General features: G+C 30.6%; 1 protein-coding gene and 1 long non-coding RNA gene across 6 annotated transcripts in view; one reads left to right on the top strand and one right to left on the bottom strand.

Moving 5' to 3' along the window:
• Positions 1–17,435, bottom strand: part of LOC143076236 (RNA-binding protein Musashi homolog 2-like) — a 106,309-nt gene extending 88,874 nt beyond the window's left edge. For 2 of the 5 annotated variants that reach the window (XM_076251957.1, XM_076251953.1), the window contains exons 1-5: positions 17,259–17,434; positions 17,085–17,125; positions 16,792–16,873; positions 9,130–9,214; positions 6,018–6,059 (exon numbers count right to left, since the gene is read on the bottom strand). In XM_076251957.1, the coding sequence (XP_076108072.1) occupies positions 6,018–6,059; positions 9,130–9,214; positions 16,792–16,873; positions 17,085–17,125; positions 17,259–17,329 (321 nt within the window). In that variant the 5' untranslated portion in view covers positions 17,330–17,434. Of the gene's footprint in view, positions 1–6,017; positions 6,060–9,129; positions 9,215–16,791; positions 16,874–17,084; positions 17,126–17,258 lie in introns of all 5 variants that reach the window. The other 3 variants (XM_076251958.1, XM_076251952.1, XM_076251955.1) reach the window with 3 other exon arrangements.
• Positions 9,009–16,323, top strand: LOC143076237 (uncharacterized). Its single transcript, XR_012978575.1, has 3 exons — positions 9,009–9,109; positions 9,562–9,732; positions 10,588–16,323. It is a non-coding gene; the product is annotated as an uncharacterized LOC143076237 (long non-coding RNA).
• Positions 17,436–18,522: the final 1,087 nt, after the last annotated feature.

The raw sequence follows: 18,522 nt of genomic DNA, 5'->3' as shown, positions 1-18,522 counted from the left end.
AACATTTATATGTTTAACGAATTCAACATTTTCTAACGTGATTGTAAATGTTTACCATTCTATTGAGAAAAAAGGGGGATGGGATGTTTCCTATATCTAAGCCTTTCTTCTTTTATAAAGGCATCAGTAACAATATCAAAAGTAATTTTGCTAAAACGAGTTAAAATGTTCATTAATTATGAAAATTTACAGGATGATAAAACATCTGTAATTAATATTCCTTGTCTGTTGTAGTTTATATTGTATCTCTTTTTGAACCTTGTTCACCTTCATCTACAATCAATGTAATCTTTCTTTTAATCTTTTTCGATTCATCAGCAAGATTTAATCCTTCCTTTCGTCAATTCCTAACTGTCAGAAAGGCTAGGAATAGGATATGTTGTAAGTAAAACTGATTAAATACCGAGCCAACTGTTTTCAAATTAAACTAAAAGATCTTGTACATGTACTGCTATGCTGCTAATTAATGCCATCAATATGTTCTATAGAATAAAATCCTTCTTTTATCCTGGGCTTACTGCACTATTAGTGTCACATCCAAAAGCCCAATGGCTATAAATAAATTTATTGCATCATTTAATACTTGTTCTCTCAAGCAGAGGTTTGAGACAAATGCCAGCTACACTGGGAGGGGGATATAATTCTCTTTGCATTTCAAATTTTAAACAGATGGTGTCAGAGAGCTGATTTTTTTAAGTACTTACATAAAGGTATAGTTAAGTATACAGTTTACTACAAGGAAAATATTTAATGACAATGAACAAAGATATATACTAATCTAAGAGAGTGCAACAAATGCATAAGAATTAATGGTTTTTACTTCAATTTTTTAACATTAAGATGTTAATTAGACAGAAACTGCATATTGAGAAATTTGTTGTGAATTTCACCATTAAGTATAAATAGAGAAAATGTTTGTTGAATATAATGGAACTTTGTAAAATAAAATAATATTAAATAAACCTGAAAGACGGGTTCAGTTTGAGAAACAAGGAAAATTCTCTGAAAAATTAAACCCTCTAATAATGTATAATGCTTCTTCCATTGCATTTTGGTTTTTAATGGATTCAAATTTGAAAGGCAATCAATGAGAAATTTTAAGCTCGATTTTTTTCAAATCCGCAGGATCATCCCCTTGAAAACATGTCATTTTTTGTCCTACCCTTAGTCATAATTAATTCAATGAATGTCATCAATATACTGAAATTTTTAAAACTGAAGACTCTCCAGAAATCATTCTAAAATCTGGTATGGAAAATTTGAAATGATGTTGTCATCAAGAAGGTATTTGGCAATTCTGTACCGTCTACCCCAAGTGTCAGAAAAATAATGCCAATATCTCAAAACTATTATATTAATGATCTATATATGGCTCTTTCAAACATTTATCAATTTTTCAACATTGCTATTCATATAAATCCAATTGTGACAAATTCGTTACAAATATTGGAAAATACATCTTATTTCAAACAATATTGAAATTATAATTGCTAATTTTACGTGAAATTTGAAATCGATATGACTAGAGTAATAAACGATGTTTGTTTTTGTAATGAAATCTATATCTGGTATGACAAATATATGATAAATGTGCGGATATTAATTTACCCACAATGTACCAATGTAGGTACACTTAGACATTTAAACAAAAGCTTTCAATATATTCATCTGAGAAGATTAATTCTTATCATAACATCCCAGTATAATCCCTGGAACAAACATATTTTCTTTCCGTCTGCAGTGATGTGCTTAGAACGGAAGGAATTTTCAGCCCGTTTAAGTCGGAAAACAGAAGAAATGAAATATACAGCGAAAATGACTTAGCAAAATTATTGATCTTTTATAAAGGCAGGGTTGAATTAATTGAAAGTCCAATTCATTCCAATAGAGCAGCCAATACAACACTTTTCTGTTAGTTCAAGAACAACATTCTATTAATGGTTACAATGCATAACCATCCGTCATTGATTTTTTAAGCCTGATGGTCATATACAGACCTTTCAAAGCCTTCCGTCCTACAGATGAATTGTGTAGCTGATTTAATGAATATTTGACCTTCCAACTATTGTGATCATTTGGCGAGCTCTAAGCCTTTGTCAATTTCATTTACGAGCGTTGTAGTCTCGGACACACGGACACATCTGCCCGGAACTTCAGAACACACAATGTCTTTATTCAGATTCATTTACATATAAAATATGTTTTTTTCTATAGAGAACTAAATCCATCGATAAAAAATGTTAATCAAATTTTCTTTCACACAGAACGAAATGAATTGAATCAAATCATGAATTAAAGATTTGAATACAACTGTTATTGGAACAATAACTTGTCTATTCTTCACAGAATGAGAAATTAATGTTTGAATTCCACAATCTTTCATGTCATCATTCTATTTGAATAGATTTGTTAGCAAGTGACCAAATTATAGGAATGCTAGCTAGGGTTATGGGGCTAAGAATTTAGAATGAAGTAATAATATATCTCTACAAATTCTTTAACAAAAAACCACCATCATCTTACCCAGTACCTATTTGTATTGAGACAATGAAGTAAGAATCGCATTGTTAAGTTTTTCCAGGAGGAAAAATTCAATTTAAAAGTTGACAAATAGCAGCAAACGATTTGTTTGCATTTTTAGAAACCAAAAAAGATTATGGTTAAAAAATAAAATATACTTCATGAGAAACCTCAATCTTTCATTCTCATTGTGTAAAACAGAAGGGTTCAAATTAGTGTGCATCCTGAAGGTCCTCAAACTCTTTATACTGATGCTCAAGTGTGACTTCCCTAACTTTGAAATTTAATCAGTTGAACATTTCATTCTTTGAAGAAAATTTGAACTTCTAAAACCAGTCTATAAATTCACTGCATTCATCTTTTGATGCACAGTGACTCTGCAGTTCTGTTCCACTGCATATAAACATGAAACAAATTTCACAGAGGACATTTTAAATGTCAATGACTATTCACAGCACGTTAAAAAACAAAGAAAACAAGCGAGAACACATTTGGACTTGATGTTGAACTAATAAATGTTATTTTTTTTTCTTGCAGTCAAGTTTTCGAAAACATTTTCTGATTGATTTTTCCAGTAAACATTCAAAGCTTTAGTTAGAAAGAAACCTTTTTACAACATTTATATATTCTAGTTGATTAAACATCGCCAACAAACTCACATTTAAGTCAATTTATGGTTTTCAAATGATTTTTTCTCTCACTTTGATGAACTGGGATGATGGAATTTCTATCGGATATTTAACGTAACTGGATGGCGCTCTATAAAGCCGACTGATGAAGACAGAGGCGTCTTAATGCAAAAAAAAAGAAGATTAGATTTTATAGACTAGCGAGGACAATAGCTCAGGATTCTGCCGTAATTTTAAAGTAAATCCTAAATTGAAAATAAGGGAAATGTTTAAATAAATTCTTTTCGACCCTATTCCGAAATCATTCAATGGGAAAAATTCACGCTGGTATTTACTGTATCAGAACAGTTTTTCTTAGGGCCATCAATCGATTTCCTGGCGGCAATAAAAAAAACATACTTATCTTGTATTTAAGACTTGCATGACAAAGTAACATCAATGACGGTCAATACTGATTACATGTAAAACAAACTGAAGGGTGTAATCCGCTAAACAGCTTAACATTTTTGTCTTTTAGCATTCATTTATTGTCGAAGATAGTCAAAATCCCCTGACAAAAACATTTCATTGAATAGTTTGGCTTACACAAGCAAAATATCATGAAATTAAATTCTTTTTTTTTTTTCAAAATTTTCTGAAAATTCTATTACAATTTGATGTCCACTCCCCCCTTTTCTTGCATAGCTAAGATAATATTTTGTAAACGCTGTCTTTGTAAAGTTTGCATTGCAATCTGTCACCCCACTGACATATTGTACCTGCCCTTAAATAATAATGTTACTAATCACAAAAATTTAGAATTCAAATTCAATTACGTAACTTTAACCCAAATATTTCTGTATCAGCATTTTTCCTGGAAAGTCCAATTTTATCTGAATTATATCACTCAGTTTTAAAAGAATTGAATTTACCAAACCTGTATAATAGTAGTAAAAAACAATTTTCCAATTATCAATATGAAATTGACACTGCCGATATGGAGCTGCATATTTATTGATATCCATTTCACAAGGGCTTCAGTTTTAATCTGATACAGAATCATTCTCCAATTATTCAATATGAAGATTCCATAATTAATGCGTAATTTGTAATAATACTCAGTAATGGCTTGAAAAATGTCAAATTCATTTAAATTAATGTTTTAACAAACTTTGGGTGAATACTGGGTTTTCTGAAGCGATAATAATAAAACTGAGAATGGAAATGGGGAATGTGTCAAAGAGACAACAACCCAACTAAAGGGCAGAAAACATTCGAAGGCCATTATTGGGTCTTCAACACAGCGAGAAAATCTCACACCCAGAGATGTGCTTAAGCTGGCCCCTAAACAAAAATGTGTACTAGTTAAACTTTCTAGTCAGAAACTGCTATTAGATTTTACGGTTATCTGGCATTGTCTTTGTAATTAACTTGAACTTCAATTTTGCAATATATACAAGACGGTGTTCATTATATTATCTTTTTTATAATAATTCCCTAAGCACTGGTCTGATCCCTATGGCAAGCTTTTTTGTAATTTCAAGATCATTTAACTATATGAAGGACGATGTGTCTAGCTAAACACACTGTTAACAAAAAAATATTGCTTTTTATATTACATTTTATCTTCTCAGCTCCAGGATACAATTAAGATTATTTCTACATGTTAAAAATTTATACAAATAGGGACAGTTTGAAATTTGAATATACTATTTTCCCACAAGGTTAAGTTTTAATTATTTTTCAGCAAGAATATTTTTTGTAATTTTGTATGTAATATGTACCTCAGATATCTTAAAATCTGTCTCTGAGATGTGCTTAATTGAACATGGAGGGTCCAATGATCAAAGTACTACACCACTTTGTCAATGGTCTATTTAAATTGTTCAGTACTACTTTTAAGATATTTGAGTCTATACAGAGTTGTTTTTTTCTATGTCTTCAGGGATATATCTAGTATATTTTAAACAATTGCACTGCCCTTGCATTTATTCGTCCGTAATATCTTTCATTTTATAAATATTTTTTCTGCAATTTAAAAGAGCAGTTAATGTATTATCTATAATTAGGGTGAATTAAAATTTTAACGTTTTCCTACGTAATTTAACATGCATCAATGCACCTTGTATAAAGTTATTGGATTTTTTTTAATTTTTTTTAATTTTTAAATGAACATTTATGGAATTACCTGAAATTTTTGGAATTAATTTGAAAACTTTAAGCTTCATCAACTAGATGAAAACAAATTAATAATGTCAGTTCATAAATAAATAATGCACAATTTCATTTCCTGTTGTAAAATGTAAAACCTTTAAATTGATTCCTTTAAGTGATGTGGATGATGAAAAACATTTAGTTTTGAAATGCACAAACATCTAATCCAGTTCAAAATCTTTCTCCTCCTTTGTTATCGTAAGTAGACCATTTTTTTAGTATCACATTCATGTAACAGTTGTATGTTCATCAAAGAGAAGAGCAAAAAATCTTTAAACAATAAATTTGCTGAAAAATATCCTTATGGCTAAACATGCATTTCAACCACATCAGATATAAAACTGAACTGTGTTAGCCTGATTTCCCATTACCATAAAATCAAACACTTCATTGACATCAGGAAATTACTAACCATATTTGAAAAAAGATGTAGTCAATAATTTGATTGCCTTACATTTTAGGCATAACATTATTTTTTGTAGTAATACTATTTCTTTAAATCATGTTGAAATGCAACCGTACTCAATGCACTCTGTCCAAATGTCAAAAATACCACACTGAACACATGCAATAAATACATGTATTTCATACAAAATATTCCTATTTCTGAAGGATAGAAAAATTATGGATACAGACATGCAAAATATATATGAAATAAAATATTGATATACTGACCTTTGGCTGTGCTTTTCTTGGGAATGCAACTTTAGGATCAACCTGTGGATAAAGATACCAGAGATTGTTAGAATCCATTGTGGCCATTTTTTTTCGTTTTTCTATGAGAAATCTAAACACACAATATTATAGACAAGACTTGTGATAATGTCTTGATAGTCCAAGGTAAATATAACAAGATAAGTAACAATAAAATCGTAGAAACAATATGTCTTTGTCAATCAACAAGTTTATGGTCCTTTGACAGCTGAGAGTGGACACGTCAAATTCTTTCCTACACGTTTGGTGATCAAAACTGTGAATGTACTACACACTTGCAGAGAACTTTCTGGTGTACTGTAGCCAAAAGTTGGTGTCTGCGGAAAGCTCAGCGAACACGAAGAAAGCGGATGTTGAGTTTTACGGCGCAACCCACTTCTGCAAAGTCTGTGTATGTATAAAGATATCTAAGTGAGTCAAGTTGAAATAACTGTTTAGTTTAATATTTACTTTCTTTATAGATACCAGGCTGTGAAAATTGACTGTGAACCAATTAGAAATCGTGAATTCTGAAGATTTGAAGAGTCGACGTCACTCTATACACAAGATGAATTGTTTGGACATTATAAAATGTATTGAACTTTTTAAACGGATCGTTATATGCTAACAATGGAACATATGTGATATAACACTGCTTTTTCCCATCAAATTTTTAAATGTATAAGTAAACATTAGCCGAGTGGATCGAAATAAAGGCGTGCATCCTTTTCTGTCGGTAACAGTTGGGAAAATTGTATAAAAATCTATTTTGGTCTATCAGATAGTGACTGTCATTAGCAGACGTTGTACAAAAGCCTTTCTAAACAAAGCCGGCAAACAGGGATCAGAAATGTTAACAAAAAGTGGATTTTTCATCAATTGGAATAAAACCTCCGTAATTTTAACATGTAAGTGTTCAGCAAACAAAAGTACAATAAGTGAGAGTAATCTTGTTGAAATAATTTCAAACTTGTGACTATTGTTTAAAAGCAATTAATTTACCTGCAATGCTATCATGAAATGCAATTTCGGGAAAGTGTAAACAAAAATGGAATCAGTATAAACCTGAAATTGATCTAACCCATATGGCTTCCGTTGGTGTAAATAAACGTTACGCTTTTTAAACTGGAATGGGGAAACTTAAATTTCTAAATATTATTTTAAATGCATTGACCTGGTTTTTTTTTTCATAGTTCAGTTAAAAGATGTAATCATCAATTGTAAAAAAAATAATTTCAATAACAAAATAAAAATAGGTTTTTAAACTTTTCCCCCTTATGGCAATGCATAACTAAAATGTATAAACAAAATGCAAGCTTTTCATTTGAACAAATTTTAAATCTGTTGCCAAAATAATACCACTTGAATTTTTTTATCTTAAGGTCCCATAAACATCACTTTTTTCCATTTATATACAAACCATTTTGAAAAAATAAAAATATTTGGTAATAAAAATGTAATAATTATACAAAAGAATCTTTTATATTGCTATATCACATCTTTACACTTTTGAACCAACTTTTTGTAAACACATAATTTGACAATTTTGAGGACATTTCCGACTTCAATAAAATATGAATATTACAAGTATATCTGTCAACTTTTGACAGGGAATTGAAACATCTTTATTACCATAATGAATCATGTTCAATTGCCCCACTCTTGTTTGCCCAGTACACATTTTACACCATGCCATAATGGGAGATAACTCTATGTCACAAAATAAACCAAAAATTTTACCAAAAATGTTTTAATTTTTTTTAACCAAAAATTACATGCATATTTCCTCTTCTGATTAAAAAAAATGGGTCCTGTTTTTTTAACTCTTACTTCAAAATTTATTATAATTACACATATACATAAAAAAAACTTTTGAACTTTAAAAGTATTGTCTAATCAAAACTAACACTAATATTTTATCTAAATAAAAGTGTATTAATGTAAATCATACTGTTTGAACTTTTGACAAATTTTAAGGCATTTTTACTACATTGGTGACAAATTTTACACAAAGGGTTCTAAAACTGCCCTGTGGTCAAAACATGTAACGCAATCATTTGTCAAAAATAATCCTCATACCACATGCTAGGTGTTACCAAACCAAACATTATGTTTATCTAAAATCTTGTATCTAATTATAATGATAATAGATATAGTGATATGACATAAGGAGACAACACAAGTACAATGTATGCTAAATTATAGTCATTTACATAAGTTGTCCATTTCAAATTATGATGTAATTAATGGATTCTACCTTACTCAATTTGTTACGATCCTATCATGATTTGTTATATTGTTAATGAAATACAAGAATATATAATCATTTTTTGCATGGTGCACGTCCTGTCTGTACTAGATTCATAAATTAGAGTGTGCATTTTTTTTAATAGATTTCTAATTAGATATACATGTCTATTGTTAGTTATGACACAAGTTTCATTTCACAGGTATAATTTATACAAGTGATATATGAAAAATCACAAAATATGGAAATTTGGAACATTGTAAAGGATTTTAGACCATGACTACTTTTTTAAAGTGTATATTAGACTAGTATACCAGAAAACATGTTGCTTTTGTTCGTCTGCATGGATAGGATGTAAAATTTAAGGTTTCCAGTTTTTTAACACAAAAAAAAAAAGAATTTTGAATGAATTTAAATATGCACTTCCATATTAATGGAATTGTTGACACTTTCCATGATTAATGTAAATTTCACAGTTAAATGCACATGTATTTTACAGGTCATAAAAATCAGGTAATAGGACCCTTCCCCATGTAAATAAATTCCAAAGTAATTCAAAATTGACAAGACAAAATGAATGGTATCTTAAAAAAAATACACAGATGAATTTCACAAAATTTAGTTTGATAATATTCAATTTTTTTTATACAAGTGCATGATTAGAATGTTAAAACAATAAAAACATCCAATATTTTTTTTTTGCATTTGATGCTTTGCAGGGTTATGAAAGTACGGATATAAAGAAGATTCTTATTCCAGCAAGTTACACGACAGCATGTATAAAAGAAATGGTCAAAGGTCTGTGATTGAAAGAAACATGCAAAAAGTAAGTAGAAAATGCCATACCACTTTGTTATCTAGTTCATGTGGGCATGCTTTTAGCACCTTGTCGACATCATCAGGATTCTGAAACGTAACAAAACCAAACCCTCTGAAAAGAAATAAAATGTAAAAAAATGTTAGCTACCAATCACCAAAATCTACATTTTAACAGTAATATGTAAATATTTATGTAAATACAATTAAAAAGCTATATTAACCTACATTAGTGAACTGTGTTTCTATAAAAATTTAGTATTTATACTATATTATTCAAATTAGTACTTAGTTTATGTATCTGTATGTAGTTCATTTATGATGCATCGAAATTTGACAATTTTACAATTTTCAGATGACATTGAAAAAAAATACCTATGTTTTAGATGACCCTGAAATTGTACTAAGTTTACCTACCATTACTTGAATTGTTATTTATCAAAAAAAATTAAATTTTTGCAGATGACATTGACGGCAACTATAAATATGTTTAAGATGACCCTGAAATGTACATTCAAGACACTAGAAAACTCCTGTCAGACCCACTCAAGTTATGAGCAGCTTTTCTAATGTTTAAAATTTAACTTTTCATTCTAAAAGAGGAAGAAAAGATACCAGAGGGCCAGTTTAAAGGTATGGAAGTATGATACCCCCTTCCCATAATCAAGTCACATGCTACAGTAAAGTCTTGTACCCTCTCTCAGTAATCAAATCACATGCTACAATAGTACTGCACCTTTAAACAACATCTTTTGTCCTGAATAGGCCATTCTTGCTGGCGAAGTTTATTGACCAATAACACTATTGCAATGCAGTAAAAACATTGAGTGTTGTTGTCTTTTAAGGTGACATATATGTTGTTTTTTTCAAATCAATTGAGGAATCTAAGCAGACATTTTTAAGAATAAACAACCATTTCCTTGCAAGCACTTGCAAAGAGTGGTTATGACTAACAACACCTAAACTCCTGCTATCTTGTTAGGATCAGGGTAAGCAATGTTGTAAGGATCAGGGTAATCATGTTTATCATGAGCAAAAGTCATAGGGTTACAAATTTCACTTGCATTCCACTGCATCTCACAAGTGAAATCAACACCTCTGTGTAGATATCAACCAGTCATTTATCATATCTTCAATATTATAAATCATATACCTATGTAAATCTATAATACATTGCTGTCATACAAAACAGCTGGATCATAGTCTTGATCAATTTGATTTTATTCAAATGACTGGAGAGTTTACTTCATTTACATTAGAAAAGTGTTTTATGGCATCTAAATTATTTTAAACCAGATTTTTTACCTATTAAGTGTGAATTAAACTATTTTTGAAGGTCATCATCAAGTACACACGACTTTGTCAGGTTAAATTATAAATCTGATCCTTAATGATATAAAGTTTAACCTCTAAATGCAACATGTAGCAATAACTGTTGATTTTCTCCTGTCCGAGGCATGTTCATAATTCTACATCTCATTCTTGCAGATTGAATTTTATCCACATCATATGGCAACCAAAAAGTACCGAAATCGGTAAAGGAATAATTTCAAGATGGTTTGAATATGGAATGAAAGCGTGAAAACAAACCTTGATCACATGGCAGTCTGGAGAGTATATTAATTGTGCTTATTTTTCAACATGGTCCCTACACATTTCAAATTTTGAATAGAATTCATACTGGGAAATACAGTAAATTATTTTGGGACTCCATGAGGGGTATTATAAATTTCAATATTTCAAAATTCTCCTACTCTCAGCAATTTCAAGTCAAAACTAGATTTCACCTCCTGCTTGTATACATTTTCAATTTCAATTCATTATGGAAATATTCCATGTTTTATTCATTTATTGTAACCTGGAACATGTATATTTTGCTTTCAGAAAAATCCATCCATGCTGACAACCATTCAAAAGTGATTTATCAATGGACCCTGGGACTATTACACTAACTTTTAGTATAATAGTCCTCGATGGACCTCACAGTAATAAATTTACACAAAATTTACAACAAACTCGAATAAACTTGAGCCCAACAATCTACCTATCAAAGAATATGTATCTTAGAATATTTATCTAAACCAATGCTGAAGTTGCCACATCAAGGTTCTCTCCAATCAGACATTGCCATCAGGTGACCTAATTCTGACATGGAGGTCAAATCTTTAGTTTATTTCCCTAATTCACTGTATTTTTTAATTAATTGCAATTAGTGGTTTGTCTAGTTATAATTGACAATTGATTGTCTCTGCTTTGTTTTCTTTTCACAATACAGAGTGCCTGGTGTCTCCACCTGACAAGTTGTTTTAGCTAATATCCTCATTAATGAATGGATTAATTTGAACAATCATTCAATCACAAAAACAAATATCATACAATGATTATTCATTAAAAAAGTGAGATTGAACATTATGAAAAACAGCATTCATACAAAAAATATTCCCTCTAGAAAATTTGCCCCAAAGGGAAATCTCCTGCTTTGAAGGTTTAAAAAACTGACACCTATTTGATTGTATTGTTGTATCTTGAATTGAAGGAGCTGTAAATATATTATATTGTAAAAATGTCACTCTCTAGGAAATTGAGTAAGATTATAACAGATCATGAGATTAAGAACTGACATCAGTTGTAAAATTCTAATGTACACAAAAATCCTTCTTTAAGAAAGTGTACTCCAAATCAAAATCTAGTTTCATATGAGTTATCTCCCTTCTCAGGAAATGGTGCTTGTTTGGTTAATGAAAAGCAATGATAAGAAGCAGGCATTCAGTTTGTTAGCTGGTTACTGAGTGACTCATAGCATCCTACATTGAACATGTTGAACAAACTTTTATCAAACCCATCTTAGAATTAGGGCTGATTTAGAGTATAAATGTACAAATTTCAACCTTTGACCTACATTAGATCTGCCAAAATATCCTAAATCTTCTATAAAACACAGCAATCATAGAAGTATTATTATTATGTAATATTGGTACATATGTACTTCCATAATAAAACAAAAGACAATAACTGACAAGGTCTTCTAGAAATTACATTTAATTTACCAAGAGCTAGTCTATGAAAAACAATTAGAATGCATGTACTTCACCACTCCCACTCTGTTATAAAATCAAAACAGGTCCTTGAGTTCTAAGTAGATTGGTATATCTTACAGTACATTGCACTAGTACCTCTAATTGGTAAATTATTCAAGACTAATATTTGGAAGAGTATATACTTCTACATGTATGATGCACAGTGTGCACACACATTGAGTGTTCCATGAATGAACCAAAGTCAAACTTAGAATTTCTCAGCTATGGCTGATTTAGCCTTGCCCTTATCTTGGGATACCAGACCAGAATTAATTAACACAATTTTTGCAAGATGACCTTTAAGTACAAACACTGGCTATAGTTGTTCACTAAGTGTGAAAAACATCCATAATAGCATGAAACTGACAACCCCTTTTAAAATACATGCATTGTAAAGAAAATGTATGTTTCATATCAAACACAAAGAAGTACTTGTGCATTAAATGCAATTACAGGTCTGTGTGCATTATATATGAATACACAATTCTGTTTGTATTTGATTATATAATCTCAATTTATTTTGCGAGTTAATCCGGTGACATAACTTTTCAAATGAAAGATTTTTGTTAAAAAACATGTGATTAGATTTTTATTGCATGCAGCTTTCTACTGTTAACCACACCAGTTTCAGAGAGATTTTTTCAGAACAACTATATTTGAGTTACTATGGCAGTAAAAAACCAACATAACAAAAGTATCAAGATCATATCCTCATTATAAAGAATCCCTGGGGTAAAGATTTTTTTTAAATCCCGGTAATTTGATAAAGGTTAAACTTAATTATTATTTTGTAAAAGAAATATCACTTTTTTTTTAATGGGTCTTTTTTCAATAAAGATGTTAGCCTTACTCTAATTTCATTGGAACTGTTTGTTTTTATTTTTTAGCTGAATGAAGTCTAATATGAGGGATTGATTTGCAGTTGGCCTAAGTGGTTGAGCTATGGCTCAATTATGCATCAGATAAACCATATTACATGCATATGGTGATCAGTGCCACGATACCACCAAACAGAGATTTCAGCAAACGATTTACCAACCAAATTCTTAAATTCTGAACAATTTCATTCAAACATAACTTAAAGCTTCCCTCCAATAAATTATGTTGTAAGAAATTTGTTTCATTGAACATACATGAACCATAAGCAATGATGCCCCCACATGTATTTGAACATTTCATTTGCATTTTCCACAAGATTGCAAAAGTTTCAATTGAGTAAACATTTTTCCGCAACTAATACACAACTGAGACCAACAAGCTGTTAATTTCTGAAAGATATTTAATTGCCACTCATCTTTTACAAAATGATCATCACTGATCATAAACTCTAAAAAACCAAACCTGCCAAGAGATGCTTTCAAACAGAAACTTTCCCAGGCAAAGCCGTCGCATGTTTTCATGCTTCCTTGTTAGATGTTCTAATCTTTTATGCCGAAGAAGATAATTATACATTTTTTAATCTTACTAAAGAATGCTCAAGTATATAATAATCATTAGCTTCCGTTAATTGTTAATGGGCACTTGAGAAATACTTCAGTAGTTTTATATTTTCCTCCCAAGGTTTTTATGGCCGATTGATTCACAAAGATGCTTAAACCTTTATTTATTCCCATGAAAATGGCCGGAGATTCATTCGATTCATTCAGAGGTTGCTCAATTTTTAAAAACTCGATTCCAGAGTCATTTATTTTATTTTATGAGCCTCGTTGTCGCTTATAATTACATTTCTATTTCTATCTCTGCAATATTAATATGTTTTTAATGTTTAATAAAAGACGTAAAAACATTTTTATTGTTATTAAATATTTCGACATTTTCCTGGTTTGCATAGACAATAGTCCATGTACAACCGTTTTTAATAGATATTATTTCTTTTGATGTTTTGACAGAATATGATGAAATTCAAAAGTTATTAAATTCAATGAATGTCCAAAACTGTGTACATGGAAAGCTAAAGGTCAAAGGTTAATGGTTGTAAATGGTTTAAATTTTTGAAAAAATACAAAGACAATTTTTGGGTTAACAACCTGTTAACTAGACACACGCGGCAATTAAGCATGACAAGTGGATGGTTGTACATGTAAATCGTGAATGACAGTTTATCCTTGCACGTCCACAGAATTCTTTAGCAATATTTCATTAATAATAGGCCAAATTTTTGTCAGCATGTACATTGCTGAATGTATAGTTCAAGTTTTGCATAAAAAGTTAACTGTATTTTTTGTATAAACCAGCATATGATCTTATATTGAATCTTTTAACAGACACAAGCCTATTTATTCAATTTTTCTCTTACATTTGTTTCTAAGAGGAATTCTCCCAACTTTTACATTGGAGCCCACTGTTTTAATTTTAATTTTTGCCTTTGATGGATATGAAGGCCCCTTTCCCTTTCAAACACTGCATGTACATACTCTTACAGAACTAGAATATACCAGTAGGGTTACAGCCCCTTGGAGATAACTCTAATGTACACAAGGTTAAAATAAAACTGAAAGCTCTCGAGAGGAAAAATTTGTATTTTAGGCGATTTTGAAAAGCAACTTTCAAGAAAACATGAGCTTTTTGATGCTGGAAAATTTACGATCAACTTTCTCAAGAAATTATAACCCTGTCATGCCTGTATAGCAATGTTTACAATATTGGTACAAGATGTAGACACATATATTTTAACCAGTAACATCAGCAGTTGGTGTGCGTTTGACAGGGGAAGAAAGTATTCTGATGAATTGCTCCCCAAGATACTAATGCAGTACTAGTTTTATCAGTATCTACTGTCCTAAATATCTATGTAGTCTGTATATAACAAAGTAATCTGTCATAATTTGACTGGGTTTTAATGCAAAATGGTTACACAGTGGTGCAAGGAAGATGCAGTCTGCACCGTAAGCAACTAGTCTGATGCCCCAGACGAGAAAAAGTTATTCCAATTCATGGGTATTTGCATAAGAAAAAATAATGGAAAATTGGTCTTTGGACCTGAGTTAAGTTGGAAATAATTTTGTTGCAGACTAAAGAAGAACTATAGATTGCAAAACAGGTTCTTAAGATTTTAAACACCTGTGAAAGTTTGTTTTTCCTTTAATTTTGGCTCTTTTAAAAAACACAAATAAATTTGTATAGTCAATGTATTATTTTATGGCTTCATTTGATCCACTTTAAATGTATTTGATCCACTTAAACAATTTAAAATTGAATAAGTAATCAAAAGGAGGATTAAGGAAAGATTTTGGTGATCTATCAGTTTAATCTAACTTTCTTTTTTAAGTGTGAATTTTGCTTTTCATAGATAAATGGGAAACTCATTCAAGAGTTTTAACTACCAGAAGTCAGACAAACAAATAAGATATCCAAGTTTAAGCTAAAATCTAGAGGAAAATGACTGCTCCAATAAACATTAACCCCAGCCATAATTTGAAATACAATTAACAGGTAAATGTACATTTCTCACAGTCCAGTCATCTAGAGAATTGTGAATGATGCCAAAAAATGTATAATTATCAGGATGAAATTGACATATGTTGCAACATACAACCTTAGAAACAAATTCTCTTTTAATCTTGTAAATCTGCATTGTGCAGTAGGACTACTACATGCACTAATAGCTGTTGTTTTTGCATTATCATTCTGTTTTTACATGTAGGTGCAATTACTGTTAAATTGCTTAATGCCCTGGCAATTTCTCTTTTCATTTAAAAATTTGAAATCAAAGAGGTTTCTGAAGGTCGTATTTTTGGACTGATTTACATAAAGGTCAGATTTATCTTTAGTGTGTTAATGTAGATAAGGTACATATATGAGATTGTTTAAGTTAAAATTATGTTAAATCTGATCATTTGAAAGATTTCATATAATTTAAATAATTTTTCACCCCATCAGCACCTCAATTAAAATGCCAAAAACCTGGATAAACATGCATTTAAAGAAACTTGATATGGACCCAGTGAATCACTTTCTTCATTTATCACAAAGTTTATCTGGGAAATGTCAAGATACTAAAATATGTAAAGAACTTGTTGATATCAGCTTTGAACATGTTAGTTACACAGAAATTCCATTACTGAAAAGTACTAGATTTATTACCCTTGTAATATAAAGATCTTAAATGTGTGCAAGATTGTTTATTTAATAAATACACTGTTTATTTGATTGTGTTTATTACTTTATAGCCTTTTTCTTTTACCTTGGAAATTATAATACACAATGTTTTTACTTGTAATTTATTTTAGTACAATGTCCCATTTTAAATCTTTTAATAGGTTACATAAAAGAACAAAAGTAAAATGTCATATATTTTTATATCTACTAAAGTGAACTATTAAATTTATAATTCATTTGACCTAATATGTTATAAAAATATCATTTAATTATTTAAATTTCTACATCACAATGAATTAAGCTATTGTGTTGTTGCTTTCTTGTGGAATGTTTTAGAGTATACACCCAAAGAAAATGACTGGATGGTTTAAAATCAATTGTTAATTGTTCCCAGTTCAAAATCAATTTCTGGAGGCGATGGGAAACGTGTGAATTCTAATAATAGAAAGCGAAACAATTACAATTGCATTGGAAATCAATGACCCGTAACGAAAAATGTAAACAATGAGTTTCTTACCGTGAACGCTTAGTAGTCGGGTCCTTCATAACCATAGCTTCTTTAATTTCTCCATAAACACCAAAATGCGATTTAAGGGTTTCTACAAATTAAAAAAGCACATTTTTGAAATTGACCATAGATCTAACAAGCACTGCAGATGAACTCGTTGACATTTGATTTGAATACTTCCGACAAAAAACTCCATTGAAAATAATTAACGGTGTGCCACGATCTTTGAACCGGAACATCACAACTTTATCGGTAAAAACAATAGAAGATGACATATTTCATTAATTGATTTAATCACATACCTGCCGTTGTCTGCCAACTTAATCCTCCGATAAACATTTTCCTGCAAAAAGAAAAAGAAATGCATTAAGAAAACTATGAATTGTGACCTAGTTGATTGAAATTTGATCGCGTACGCTAACTAACAAAAGATCAAACGAGTAAACAATGTTGAAATAGAAGTGGAATCAACATACCCTGGATCATTTGGAATATCATCGATGCCATTTGTTGAAATTGGTGAATTTTGAGCAGGATCCATCTTCATTTTCTAAATACTACTACACTAACTAAACACTACAAATGTTATCCAAGGTACTGCACGTGGGGATGACTGAATGTTCGTTACACTACTATTGGTTTAAGGTGGGTGGGCCATCCGCGCGTCTCTCAAAGGCGCGAACTATCAGTGATTGACAGTCGTATATCACCTATCGATTGGATAATTGTTCGTTGCCTGGTAACACAAATCAGTATTTACTTGCGTTTTGTTACCTTTCGACCGCAAGACACGCCTTTTATTCTGAATACACAATACAAACAAACCCGCCCCAAATTTCATTTATGGCTGCAAATTGAATTATTTTTAGTGATCAGGAATTTTACAACACGCATGAATGAAATCGTAGCATATAATCTGCATTTCAATGGCGAATACACATTTGAGAGAGATAAATATACGACTTGAGTTGAATTTCAATCGATATTTTCATTTCTTTAGGCGGTAAGGATACAAGGAGTTTATTGAATTGACTTTTGTTATTAAATTATTACAAATCAATGCGTAATGTAAACACGTCAGAGTTGAATTAATCCGTTTGTAATTACATTAACTGTATATCTGCCTGTCTAAATAATTTTGGCAGATTCTAACAGAGAAATGATCTAGGATTTGACATTTCTTGGGCCCGATATTATCAATAATTTTGTATATAACACTTTCTTTGTAATCATTTATCAACCTATCAAACGAAACGGTAATCTCGTCTGACAAAGTTTGCCAAAGGTTAGCTGATAAGAAGCTTCTAAATCGTGCAACTAGGGAAACCATAAAGAGATAAACATTTTCTTTTGTTGATTTAAGTTAACTTATTATTGCGCAATCATTTCTAATTAGAAAATAAAAAAAGAGACGACAGGAGACAGTTATCTAACAAGATAATTATTTACCCGTCCGGAATGACAGACCTGTGCGAAAAATACGTTATGATCTAAGAATATATTTTTTTTCTCGCTCCAAGGCAGTTGGAATAAATTGTGTCTCGCAAGAATAAAGCATTCAAACAGAAATTGGCGGACTTTTATTGAAACTTTTTTTTTTTTTTTTAATTTTGTCGAATTTTCACACGGAAAAAGGGGGGAGGGGTTGATTTTTTAGTCTTCTGAACACTCGGATATAGAAAACAATAACCAAACCATATCTACAGAACCTCTGACACAATGATGTCGTTAGGTGTCCTG

The sequence above is a fragment of the Mytilus galloprovincialis genome, chromosome 5, assembly GCF_965363235.1.
Source record: "Mytilus galloprovincialis chromosome 5, xbMytGall1.hap1.1, whole genome shotgun sequence".
In the NCBI taxonomy this organism is placed as follows: Eukaryota; Metazoa; Mollusca; class Bivalvia; order Mytilida; family Mytilidae; genus Mytilus; species Mytilus galloprovincialis.
The sequence above is the reverse complement of the archived record's forward strand: the minus strand, read 5'-3'. Positions and strand labels throughout refer to the sequence as shown.